The sequence below is a fragment of the Streptopelia decaocto genome (assembly GCF_964273445.1).
Source record: "Streptopelia decaocto genome assembly, chromosome: 1".
In the NCBI taxonomy this organism is placed as follows: domain Eukaryota; kingdom Metazoa; phylum Chordata; class Aves; order Columbiformes; family Columbidae; genus Streptopelia; species Streptopelia decaocto.
This window is the reverse complement of record NC_138663.1, coordinates 189,058,828-189,072,304: the sequence shown is the minus strand read 5'-3', so window position 1 is coordinate 189,072,304 and position 13,477 is coordinate 189,058,828. Positions and strand designations below refer to the sequence as shown.

Genomic DNA, 13,477 nt, shown 5'->3' with positions numbered 1-13,477 from the left:
TCTGCTGGGGCCTCTGCTCTCCTCTCCCCCACTCTCCTTCCACTCATTGGGCATTGAAGCGTTCCCCATTTTATAGCTTGTGGCAACAAAAGGCCAATTTAAGAGGGAAAGCATTGCTGACAGTGTTATCCAAGAAAACCAGACTTTGCTTTAACTGCTCTCCATCCGGGACTTTGGTGAGTCCAGCACCACCGTGACACACTGAAAAGATCTGCATCCTGTGGCAGCCTTTGGAAACAGTTGCCAGCAAAGCATTCACAGCCCAGCCCACACGAACAGACTCTACATGCACGTTTATTACTTCATAAACCCAGATTGCTTATTGTACAAAAATTAACAGTGCCACCCAAGAGAGACTTCACAGATGTTTGGAAAGAGACATGTAAACACAGCTTTAAAACTTATTTTAAAATGTAATTTAGGTACAAACTACTGAAGCACCACACATTGTGTGTGCATATATACATGTGCACACGTGTGCACATGTATCTCCACACACACACAGCCACAGGCTGAACAAGTTGTCGCAGCAGGCTGTGATGTGCTTGTGCATTGCTCTCCGAAGAATCCAACATCCCTACACAAGGGTTTCTACCAGTGGGACATGAACCGGACTTAGGCTGAGCTGTAAGCTCATCCTTAGGGCCTTTAGTTGCTGCCACTGTTGGCCTGACCTTCCTTCCCTGGTTGCTCCCTGCTGCACCTCACTGCTGGTTCCCCTCTTGAGTTAATAACCCGTTTCCAAGCCCACCCAGGCGAGCACACCAGTGTGACTCGGGAAAGGTGTAAGGGTCAGCACACGGGGTCAGAGCCCTGTCCTGAGAAGTCTCAGCAGCAAAGGGATGGTCTCTGTCTTGCAGGGTGCCTGATCCAGCAGGGCCCAAGTCAGTGTGTAACGCTTGGGCACAACCATTGTACAGGTAAACATCTACGGCTTGGAAAGTTTCACTTTTCTGTTCTGCAGCAGGAAAGGACCAGTACAATAAAAAATGTATTCGGGGTAGAAATCATGACCTTTAGAGAAAAAGGCTGCAGCACCTGAATAAATCCTACTAGAGGGAATACCCAGTACAGTGAATTTTGCTTAACAGCCAAAAACGAAGTTTAATGCCTTAAAGTAGAAGATGCATCAAAGAGCTAAGGAATGACATTTTTGCTAAACACTGTGCTTTCATCAGCAGGAAGGGTACTGCTGCTTGGAACACGGAACTGAGAAAACTGGTACTTAGACCTCCCTAAGCAGCAGCAGCAGCTGAATCCCAGCACTACTCTGAACAGGGCAAGTCATTTGGATTCATGTCTATTCCCTTCTAGATCCTGCTTGTGTGGACTAAGCTCCTCGGGCAGCAATGGCCTCTCTAGTGAGAGACCCTGAAGTGCTAGTCTGGCACTGGCCACAAAAGATTCATGTAGCTTTATTAATTTCTAATGCAGTAAAACAAACAAAGAGTAACGGCTACAGCCTACAGCTTTCATAAGGAAATGACAGACTGTAGCAATGTTTTCAAAGCTGTCTCTCTATAAAGGTCCTGTTATTCCCTGGGAGGAACAGACTAGCCCTGGTTGGAATTTATCCAAAAATTATAAAGAGTCAACATGGCTTCTGCTTGCTCATCTTCAAGTGCAGAGAGAGATGTTCCTTTTAGTCTGACAGTCACATGTATGACGAATCTATCCCAAGGGCTCTACTGTGCAGTTAATGCAAACTAGTCAGGAAAGAAGCGACCGGACCTCTTCTTTCTTCCTGGAGGTGAAGAGGGTAGAAGCTGACATTCCTGCTGCAGTAACCTCCCTGTCAGGAGCGTAACAGGGCCTAGTCAGGGGAGATGCTCTGTTCTTGAAAAGAGATGAACAGCAGTTGTGTCTCAACCAGTCTGGGGGCCCCAGAAGGTATTTTCTTCTGGAGTACCACATGGAAACATGCTTCTAAGGCCCCAACTGAGGTTCACGTCAAATGTAAGACTGACAGAACCTCCATGGTGTTTCTCCATGCAAATTGGGGCGGCCCTCTAAAATGACAGGATCAATCCAAGACGCGGTCCTGACATACAAAGAAAGAAAAAGGAATACTGACAGACAAAGCTGCAATGGTAAAACAGCTTCAAAAGTCACTCATGTATCAGATAGATGCTGCAGAGCTGTCAGGCACACATCCTGACAGACCTTGCTGTATTGAGCAGTAAACACACCTGAGCAGCATTTGCCGCAGTGGTTCATATGTCATGGCCCAAGAGACCAACGTGCTGAATTACTGATACTATTTGGAACTTCCAAGAACCAGCAAAAAGGAGCAAATAAAGATATACTCCTATTCAAGAGGAGGTGTTATCTGTTTCTTACCCTAGTTTGCCACACCTGGCTATGCCATTAGGAGTCTCAGCAGAGAGCTGGAGGGTAGAATAGATACCGAACTGCACAGCAACTCACATCCGCCAAGATACTTTGGGCCCAGATCACAAAATAACCAAAAACTTGTGACACTGCGCATTCCTCTGTAAATTAGACTTCTTCTCATTCCTGCCATGGGAAACCTTTGTATGTCAGACTCACAGCCCCAGTCTGTGCAAAGCTCACATAGTCAGCATAAGAGTTATACTGCAGAGAGAGAATTTCTCATGCTGGACTTTATAGCCCAGCCCTTCTCAGCCCCACACTTGTATGTGGGAAGAAACAGATAACAACATACATAAGATTGTACAGATTATTTTTCCCTAAATCAATAACATTTATACATTTTTAAGAAATATTCATTTAAAAAATTAAGCATTAACAGTTCTGCAACATAAACAGGAGCAAATTCCATTGCCTAGTAAAGCTAGGAAAGAGTTCATGTCTAAACAGAAGTGGAAGTCCACAGCCACGTGTTTTAAAGACGGCCCTGATATTAATGTCTTTATTGTAATAAACTCTTGGTACTTAAATAATAATATCTAGACAACACAGACAAAGTATAAGGTTATATATAAGCATAAAAGTGCAAGATGTAAAAAAGTGCCTACCGGTCGAACTTCAAAGTATTTACTGGTCAAACTGGTACAAACTATGTTCAGAGATCAAGCACAAACCAGACTGAGAGCATTCAAGGCCCTTTTCCTCTGATTTCCATCAGAAGTCGTCACAGGTAACATCACTCCAGTCTGAAGTGACAGCAATTCCAAATGGGAGCACGTGGGAGGAGAGCTGAGCTCATATCTTGATGGAAAACTGGTCCTCATTTCCTCAGTGGAATCCCAATTAATCCACAGGCTTTGCTCTGAGTATCCAAGCAGAGAGCACAGTTACTTCGATGCCACATTCAAGGGAAGCAGAGTCAGCAGCTCAACAGAAATGTAGCACTGAAGAGCAGGGGGTACAGCAAGCCCTTGTCAGCTCCTCTGGAGTCACATCCCCAGCTGATTTACTGATTCCAGCCATTAAAGATGACTATGAGGAGGTTAAGTAACACTGCTCTTCATTGGAAAAATAAAAATATTAGCCTCACAGTATATTTTTTCAGTACCTGTTAGTCTTATTTTACTATTCAGAGATAATATATCTTTTACAATATCAACTTATTATTGTGTTCATTCCCTTTAAAGGCAAATGGAGCTTTAAAGATCTTGTCACCAGAAGGGGGTGGGATGCGGGCAGAGGCAGACCTTTTATTAAACCTTCAAAAGGGTTTCTAACTCATTCTGCAAGTGAAAACAACAAAAGCCATTAAACTGTACCAAAGGAGAGCTGTCACTGAGATTAAGCAGATCCAAACTCCGCCATCCATTTTTCATACTTCTCCAGGTCTGCAGCAGAAACAGATTTGGAGATTTTCTTCAGAGCCAGCTCAAAGTCCCCCCTGGTAACCGGCATCTGAAGCTCCTCCTTAGAAAGCGCACGAATCTCTTCTGGAGTTAAGCCATTAATACGCCGTCTCATTGCCATTAAAGAGGCATCCCTGGAAATACAGGACAATGTATGAGACCTAATTGCCAGCAGCATGTGTTGTAAGCCTATGAATTTTGATTGTATTCTCTTGCTAGAAACCACTGCCAGGGACGCTTAAGAGAGCACTTATTTACCATAGAAGATGCCGTTCACATCTTTCCTAGCTTCCATGTTCCCAGATCACTACATTAATTCAACATAAAGAATGCATTGGTACCAAAATCCATTTAAGCATATGGTAAATGTGCAGAGATAATTAAAACTATAAAACTGAAAACCTTTTACAATGATTCATGGAGATGAAATTTCACAGTGCAGGAAAGGGCAGGGTGGGAGAGGAACTGCACTCAAAAACTTTTTTTTTTTTTAAAGGAGTCTGGGTTTTGTACCCCCAGCCCCTTAGATTTCAATCTGCTCCCCACCGTGCAGCCCAAAAGGCCAGTCAGCAAGTGTTGAGAGCGCAGCCCAGCTCTGGCGCCTGCTCGCACACAGCACCTGAGCCTGTGGCGGGCAGAGCAGGAGGCACCAGACACCAGTGACATGAGCCCCGTGGGGCTGAGGCCACTGGTACCTGTGCCTCCTCACACTCTACCTGCTCCGCGCCGTCTCTCCAGCTCGGGTGCTGCCGGCGTGGCCACCAGCACAGAGATCACTGCTCATTTCTCACACTGTGACCCACATGCAGTCTGAAATTACATTTTCTCTTTCCCCAGGTTTTTCCCAGCAAGGGATAACAGAGGCCTCAAGGAGAACAGGTAATTTAACTATTGCACTGTGTGACACACACCAAGTTTTCAAAACCATGAAGTCACTTCACAATTTCAGCAAAGCAGCAGGGGAACTAAAAAAAATCCCAAGCCATGTTCTTAAAGTATCCATTTCTCTTGGCAGGGATCCTAACATTACAAGGGGCACAGACTTCCTTCTAGTAAGTTTTTTCAGATACCTGTACTCCACCAGAAAATACTGATTTCTCAAAAAATGAAACAAACTGTGGGAACAGGATGGAAATAAATTCAATATTAATGCTACAAACTATCTGTATCATCCTTGCACATAGAAAATTCATGCAGAAACGAAGACCATGCTGCACTGAGGGCTGTTCAAACGTAGGGCATATAGAAGCCCCAAAGAAACATTCTGTGAAAGATTCCTCCACATCAGAAGATTCTAGCTCTTAAACTCATGGGATTTAAAAAAAAGAAAAATCCAATCCCGTTTTGCACTGCATTAACAAATGCAGACAAATGTAGTAAATGCAGCCAACTGTAACATGAGATTTGCTCAGATAATTTTTTTCTCTTCAGATCCAAGAAAACTTAACCACATCTCACAGAAAGACTCCCTGGTCTTTAGACTGCTTCACATGACAGCACCACATGGTTCCAGTAAACAGATTTGGGCTTCAAACACCATCACTGTTCGCATGGCTTCAGCTGTGCTGGGTGTTGCCTTTTATTATGTAATGCAAACAGTGACTTTCCATGCAGTTTTATTTGCAGATTAAAGGGAATGACATACCTGCAAACATTAGTGATGTCAGCACCAGAATAGCCTTCAATCTTCTCAGCAATTTCTTCAAGGCTAATATCAGGATCCAGTTCTACTTCCCGAAGATTAATCTTAAGTAGTTCTGCTCTGCCTTTTGCTACAACATAAAAATACTTATTTTAAGATTTGGAAGATTAAAACAAACAAAAAAAAAAGATATAAACACAACTTAGATTTTTTCCATGAAAAGTTCAAACAAAAGTGTTTGATGTAAGAAAAGGAAAGAGATGGAACAAATCACAGTAACGTGTGCAATCAAATACAGTAAAACATATGGTTAAAAGCAGTATATTAAAATAGCATGCTCTAGAGACATTTTCCAAAGTCATACGTCATTAAAAATGTCTGTTATGTCTCAGGTGACAAAGCATTTGGTTGCATACTACCCAAAGGCACAAAAGTGCAATCCTACAAATGCCTGCTGCTTCTCACATCCCTTTGGATTCACTTGTGTTTAAGTGTTTGATTGCATACTATTGACACAGTTTCATTAGAACTACAATGAGGATTCTGTTAACAGAGCTTCAGAGAGCACAAACCCCTTAACAACAGGCTGAACTTTAAGCATATATTTAAGCACTGTACTTAGTTGGGACCCAAGAAAGCTGCTGAAGTCTGACAGAAAACAGATACATTAATACAGTAAATATATTATTATATTTACAATACAAATGTCCTGGTATCTCACTTCCAGACCTAGACGCAGTGTGCACACAGTGATAACCAGCTATGTAAATGAGCACTTATGAAGCCAGTTAACCATTTTTTCTTGTAGATTGCATGTGCGTATGTGCATTTGGGTACATATGTTAAGCAGCCTAGGCTTATAACAGGGAATTCACATTTGAGAGCTTAAGCCTCAGTGTTACTCTGCACAAGGGTGGTAAAGAGAGGATGAATGCTTTCCTGGCTTTCACTCTACAGAAAAATATACCATCTCAGCATCTTTATTTCCACAGTGACCAATTTTTATGGCCTAGAAAAAACGACAACTGTAACAGAAAAAATAGCAGTAGGAAAGGCTGAAAGTCTTAAGGAAATATCGACATTTATGTTTTATTTATTGATGTCCCTAATTAAAAAAGGGGGTGGAGGGGAAATATAAAAGAAATTAGAAGGCTTGTCTAAAGCTGCTTGGTGTGCTTTTCAGAACTGTCAAGAATACAGAGCTATCAATCACACACCTGGCACTAGCTATAAAGTGGGGATTTATTATTTACAGAGCACAACGTACATACAGCATACCTGCAAAGAGTGTCCTGCAACACAGAATATTCTTCTAATCTTTGCTATGGGGCTGAACAAGTCCTTGCAGTATTTTGAAAATGAAACATGGTAGAATATATACTTGCACCAAATTCCACAACGTACAAGTATCCATATGACATATCGTATCCCTTTTTCAATTAAAATGCCTGACCACATCAAATCACACAGCAGTTATAAAGGCAACATTTAGACTTCCCCAGAACAGCTCAACATTCTTATTTACAGAATAGATGCAACAGAACATAAGACTGAAAATAAAACTGGAGCACATCTTGTATGTTGTCCAGAGTGTAATACACTATGTCAAAAAGCAATCTGCTTTAATTAGAAACAAGAGCAAGCGCTGGTAGGATTTTAAACTAATTGGTCATAAAGACAGGCATCCTGTTAGGAGCTGTTACTGCCTGTAAGGCACAAAGACAAGCTGTAGAACTATTAAGTGTCCTTATACCTGCTAAACTCAATCACAACTGCTGTCACCATGAACACACATTTTGTTATCTTGAGTGCTCATGCAGGGAGATGAGGCATTCACTGTACCAGGAATAAACGAAGCTATGCAAACTTCAAGTGATAGGAATCTCAAAATTAATAGGACAGGTGAATGACAGCTAGGAAAGACAACACAAGCTGAGACATCCTAGGGCAGGAAAGCAATCAGCCTGCTGCATTCTGAGTGACTCGAAGCGCAGTCATAAAGGCGAGCAAGCAGTGATTTAAATGAAATAAGCCTGTAAGTGAAAATTCATGGATCCACTTCTTTGCATTTGTCTGCAAGGGCATGGAGTGCATTTGCAGTATTTCTGAATATGTCCAAAGGCTGCCTTTGATGATCACTCGAGGACTGACTGTTAAACATTTAAAATAATTCCAGGCTCATTAAAACTAACTCTCTTTCAAAATGTAAGAACCCATCAATGGGCTTGCAATGAAATACCGCAGTTCTTTGTTTTTAAGCCTCCAAGCAAGTAGTATTTTTTTTTCTTTCTCTCACTCTCTTCAGAAATAAAGTGGCCCAGACAAATTATTAACCCCTGACTTCCACTGTTCAGCCCAAAACCATCAAGATTCCTCCCAAACCCAACAGTCCTGCAGTAATCTTAAACTCATCTTGCAAAGGTCGTTTTAGAGGAAAATGCTCGTAGCGAACATACCTGTGGGCAAAGGTATATAAATCCTCTTCTCCAGTCTCCGTCTAAGAGCTTCATCGATATCCCAGGGAAAATTTGTAGCTGCTAATACCATAACCATCTTGGAAGGGTCATCATTTTCCAGAGCACCACCTACCCCTGCAAGCACAACACTTCAGAGCCATTTCACTCCATACCTCCTATTGATTCAGGTGCTTGCTAAGAAACACTGCACAAACAACCAAGCCTGGACAAAGCTAAGCAACAGCTCTATATAGTCCTAATGCCCCTTCCCAAACCTCCCATAGCTTAGGTGTGACAAGCCCATCATTGTCACAGAGAGAGGGACAGTTCACTCTACTGCCGAGTCGGTGGAGCGCTTTCTTTGACAGTGCTAATAACACCATCACACGTGAGCATTGCCCTGCTAGTCCCACCAAAAGTGCTATCTTTGTCAAGTCTGGCCACAGAAGAAATAGGAATCACTCCTTGGACTCCCAAATGAGGACTGCAAAGAAATTATCACTTTGGGGCAAAAAGTTATCTACATTGAGTTTACCACAATGAAGCTGCACATTTGTGGACATTATAAATAGTAGTTAAACAATAGCTGCAGTACAGGGGTGGTTATCAAACCCCTTCTCCATACAATATTCCTTGGATGGTCATCCTCGTTATGTGCACCTGCACAGAACAGGTATCAAGACTGACTAGAAGGGTAATATTAGCTGTCACTGCATAATACAGCAAAACCAGATTTCACAATGCGGGTCCCAAGCTGGACACTCTAGCAAAGGGGAGAAATTTGTTTAAATGGCATAAAAATTAATATTGATGTATTAAATTATTATTAATATATTAAATTATACATATGTAATAGTAATATATTATATATTAATGTAGTAAATTGTTCATATTCAAGTATTAAGCTGCACAAATCTCCCTTATCTGTTTCTCCTAGAGTCTGTCTCTTCAATATAAGCTTTCAACTTACCACCAAAATTGCCATTTTAGGGGGAAAAAAAAAAAAGGCAGAACACCCTTTTCTGTTATCTGCATTCAAACACTACTTGCAACTTCTGCCTTATTTTTCCCCTATCCATAAAGCCAGCTTTTCCAGATTGCTCAGGTTCTTACATTCCCACCTGTAAAGAAACAGCACCCCAGCCCCAAACTCGAATCTAAACACTTGTTACCATCCATTTGCACAAGTAGCTCTGACTTGACTCTGCGACTCGCCTCGTGTTCATCAGATGTGCCTCTGCGGCTGCAGATGGAATCTATCTCATCAATGAAGATGGTTGTTGGAGCATAAAACCTCGCCTTTATTCAAATGAAAACATCACTATTAAGCCCACAGCAGCAAGCACAGGCCCTCACCAGACCACAACCCAGTCCCACTAGACATAGTACATACATATCTTCCCTGCCCATCACAAGAAAATAATTCGAGATCTTGATTTACAAACTGCCTGGCACAAGCTCAAGTTCATACACTTTAAATTATATTCCTTGAGCCAAGGGTCTTTCAGTGTTGGTTGGTTTTCCTCAGCAATCGGTCTTGCAAAGGAACAAAATCAAATACAGGCAGTTTTCATGTCCAAGTTTTTGTGCTGGTGAGGGGTCAGCATAGGGGACAGAAGGGAGCTCAGCCTATCTCAGCAGAGAAAGGTTTTAACTGAGCGTATTGTAGAAGTGCAATGAGGATCCCTAAGAGGTGAATGACTCTTCAGTATAGGTCCACATGGGAAGGTCCTTCACATACCCCACACGACAGACTGCACCCACAGCTTCACTGAGAGACTTGTGTCCATCATTCAGAACAGAAACAAAACCAAACCATGTATTGCTTCTAGAATAACAGTTCCAAATCCCTTCCAATTTGAAATCTACTTCCTATGGGCTTGTTATCCCATTAACAAATAACTGAATTTCTGTCAAGGCTGCAACTCTACAGAAAATGCTGTCCCAAATATGGGTGATGAACCATTTCCTTCTTAATTCTCAACAACATACCAGAAAAGGATGAAATCAGAGACTGTGGTTTTCTAACTGGTTGAGGGGGTGTCAGTTCAATGAACTCCATGCTTCCAACCTGCTACTTGAGGGCAGGAAACCAAGAGAGATGTCCTTTCTCATCTTAGTAATCCCCAGATCACATCACAGAGGACATACCATTTCAAATAAGAGGCGGACCAGCTTCTCAGACTCGCCCCTGTATTTAGATGTCAGGGTAGAGGAAGAGACATTGAAGAATGTTGTTCCACATTCTGTAGCAACAGCTTTCGCTAGCATTGTTTTGCCAGTGCCGGGAGGACCAACCATCAGCACGCCCTGAAGGTGAAAATAAAGGTAATGAACAACAAATATAGAAACTTTGCTATTGATACTCCACACTAGGTCTCGATATGATCCAAGATCTGTATTTGAATTGTTTAATAGCATAATCATCATCAGAGGAAAACAAAATACAAGAATCCTGCTTTTGAGAACCGCGTGGAAGTGTTCTGTGATTTCTTCTGGCCACTCCACTGTAGAATGAATCACAAAGGCAATAACTGTTGCCACACTTATCACCTGGGAAGGGGACAACAGATTTACAGACTTGCTCTGAACCAGACAGGGCCTGGACTTGAACTCAGACCTTTCCCAGCTCATGAGGGGCTGCACAGGCAGATGAAGACAGTGAATTCTTCTTTTTGGAACAAAGGCCCCCTCACAAAAGAAAGCTTCACAGAAATCAAAATGCTTTTGCAGAAAGTTGTGTTCCCTCAGTAGAGCATTTTTTCTGTAGAAAAACATTTTACCAAAAAATCCTTACGATGTGTACGCATGAATCTGGTTGATTTTCAGATTGAAGTACACATGAGAGCATTCACTGAATCCAACAGTTTGTCATGCTATTTAATCTCTCCATCTCACTACTGATATGGCCACACTACTGCATTTTCACAATCCCTGTATGGAACACCATCCTCACCACGCTGTTGGATGGCAGAAGAGCACTGCTATTTCTGTTTTACAGATAAGCAACTGTGGATCATGTGGACTACTGCTCAGTCCCACAAAAGCCTAGTCTGAACCTCAGTGATTATTCAGAAAGCTTTAAACTAGAAAACTGAACTACAATTGTTAGGTCCCAGGCTGCCATCTACATCACCAGACTGCCTTTCCATCTGTGGTCTAACTAAAAGAGAAAGGAGCACACATATATCTGCAGCTCGGCACATTTACCCATCATCACACAAGCAGGTTTTTAGCGAGACAGACAGTGCTCTCAGGACCCACATTAAGATTGTAGCATGAAGACTGGTTAATCACTCTTTATAGCATTTCTAAATGCAGTTATCTTTATGGATAGTCTTTCCAACACTTTCAGCAGCAGTGCTGGAGAGAGACATCATGTTGCTCCCTGGCTGCAGAACACTAGGATAGGGCACTGCGATTTTCAGCATGGCACTATGAAAATGCAGTGCTCATGCAGCTTGTTTGGTTTTTTCCCCCTTCCAACTACACGATCTTATTACATGCTAACAAGTTTCCTCAAGTAAAGTTGTACTGTGTTGCAAGGGCAATCAAATTAGCTAGAATTAGAATAGCACATTGTTAGGGAATAGACTGCCTTAGTTTATTGAATGTGCTTTGCAATTAATAACTTATATAAAATGCCACAGCAATAAAATATCTGTTAAATGCAAGCCACATAGCAAATTAGATTTCATCTGTTCCTCACAAAAATTTACTTCAAAAAGCACCAAGAATGACATGGAAGAGATCTATAAAAACAAATCAACCAGGAACGCAATTATTCAAAAATGTACTACTCAAAAGCAATAGCCTCCCTGTACTCCATTTTCCATTAACTCTTAATACCTTTATTGCCATTTAACACTTAGCTAATGCAAGCTCAATATACATTCATCGGTAAATTAAGTTAGAAATGTTCACATGCCATCCATACAGCTAACAGTCCAATGTCACTCCTCAGGCTGCCCAAGGTTTCCTAAGCTCCAGAGCAGCAAGCATAAAAAGTAAATGGATGCTTTTTCTCCCCATGAACATTCAGACATATACTGTGATTCAAGTGGCTGCATAGTTATACTGATATTATAATAATTTTGTAAATACAACCCTGGAACAGCTGGGTGAAAATTACTCAGCCTGTCATATGCCGGTCAGAGATGACTTACAGCTCTCTCTGAGTTTGAAATGTGTTTATTTAATATTTTTTAAAAAGCTGCATCTCAATTCAAATCACTCTTGACCCCTGCATTTGACAAACTGTGTTTACTGCAGGATGTGGTGATACAAGGGACTAATGTAATTGTTTGCATGTTGCTTTGGTACTTCATCATTATGGAAGGTGAAATTCTGGCTTCAGTTACACACGCTGCTCATTGCTGAAATCAAAGCCCATTGATTCGCACCTCCTGGGTAACTATTACAGTGAGTGTTACCTTGCACATAATGCACGTGGCATTATACACGTGCATCACACAGATGCAAAGCAGCCACACCAGGTGTAAAGCCTGGGAAAAACCAAGCTCTCTGGGGATAAAGAGTATAGAAATATCAATTGAAAAAAAAAAGAATGAGTTCTCAGCAAAATAAGATGTGCACAGTTGCAAACAGAAACACATAGGATCAAGTTGCTCTTTCGGCAAACTAGGAGGCTGCCACTTACTCACTAGTTAAAATCCTTGACTAACACAAAGACTTCTTTATTCTTCCTCTAAGGCTCTGTTAATCCAAAGTATTCCAATAAGAAGCTGAAATGCACAGCAGGGAGTAAGTGTTTTGATGAAATCACTGTGGGGTTACTTCTTGTTTTTGTAACAATCACTAGCAGAGCAGTGGGAAGCACAGCGAGCAACTGGGCCTTCTTGGCACAAAACAGCTTAGAGAAAAAGAAACAGCAAGCCTGTGGACACAGAAACCCGTGGCTGCAACTACACAGCACCTGTGTTGAATCAGGGAAGACAGCTGGCTCCTTCATACAAGGCACCGTCCTCTGAATGCAGGCACAAACTGTGAGGGCTGTCTTGGGAATTGTTCTCAGGAGAGTCTGAACATCCAAAACCAGATTTGGCTGCCTTTCCCCTGAATTATTGTCCTGAATGCCTAGGCTCAACAAATGCCTGCTGCTACGCTGATTACTGCAAGAAACAGTCTTCCCTTCAAAACTTCTCATCCTTGTAGCACAGTCAGAGGTCAACAGTAGGGAAAATACATGCTGCTCTGTGTGAAAAATAAATTCAGGAGAGTTACGGCTTCACAAGCCACCAGGGAAAAGGCTAACAATGAAGACTCTTCATGGACTCGTCAGAAATCAATTTGCATTTCAGACTGAAGGGAGGAAATAATCTTAGAATTTTTTTCCATGTCTGCAACCACCTAGTTTTCAGAGGCGACACCGCTCAGTAGGAAAATGTAATCTCATGCAGAGAGATGGAGACTGTAACTCTTTAAATGACCAGGGTGTTGTTTCTTTATCCACTGCCACAACACTTGGAGGCAGAGCCCGTGGTATTCTTCACATTCCCTGCAGTCTGCTGAGATACCTGCCTTAAAGACAAGTGGCCACGACATTCTGTAGGTATGTTAAC

The 13,477-nt window shown here is 41.9% G+C and overlaps 1 protein-coding gene across 4 annotated transcripts in view; it reads right to left on the bottom strand.

Annotated features, from left to right (window-relative positions):
• Positions 1-2,609: 2,609 nt before the first annotated feature.
• The window catches only part of KATNAL1 (katanin catalytic subunit A1 like 1), a 41,262-nt gene continuing 30,394 nt past the window's right edge, over positions 2,610-13,477 (bottom strand). For 3 of the 4 annotated variants that reach the window (XM_082066812.1, XM_082066811.1, XM_082066813.1), the window contains exons 8-12: positions 10,047-10,205; positions 9,068-9,194; positions 7,896-8,030; positions 5,443-5,569; positions 2,610-3,931 (exon numbers count right to left, since the gene is read on the bottom strand). In XM_082066812.1, the coding sequence (XP_081922938.1) occupies positions 3,733-3,931; positions 5,443-5,569; positions 7,896-8,030; positions 9,068-9,194; positions 10,047-10,205 (747 nt within the window). In that variant the 3' untranslated portion in view covers positions 2,610-3,732. The remainder of the gene's footprint in view (positions 3,932-5,442; positions 5,570-7,895; positions 8,031-9,067; positions 9,195-10,046; positions 10,206-13,477) is intronic. The other variant, XM_082066814.1, reaches the window with a different exon arrangement.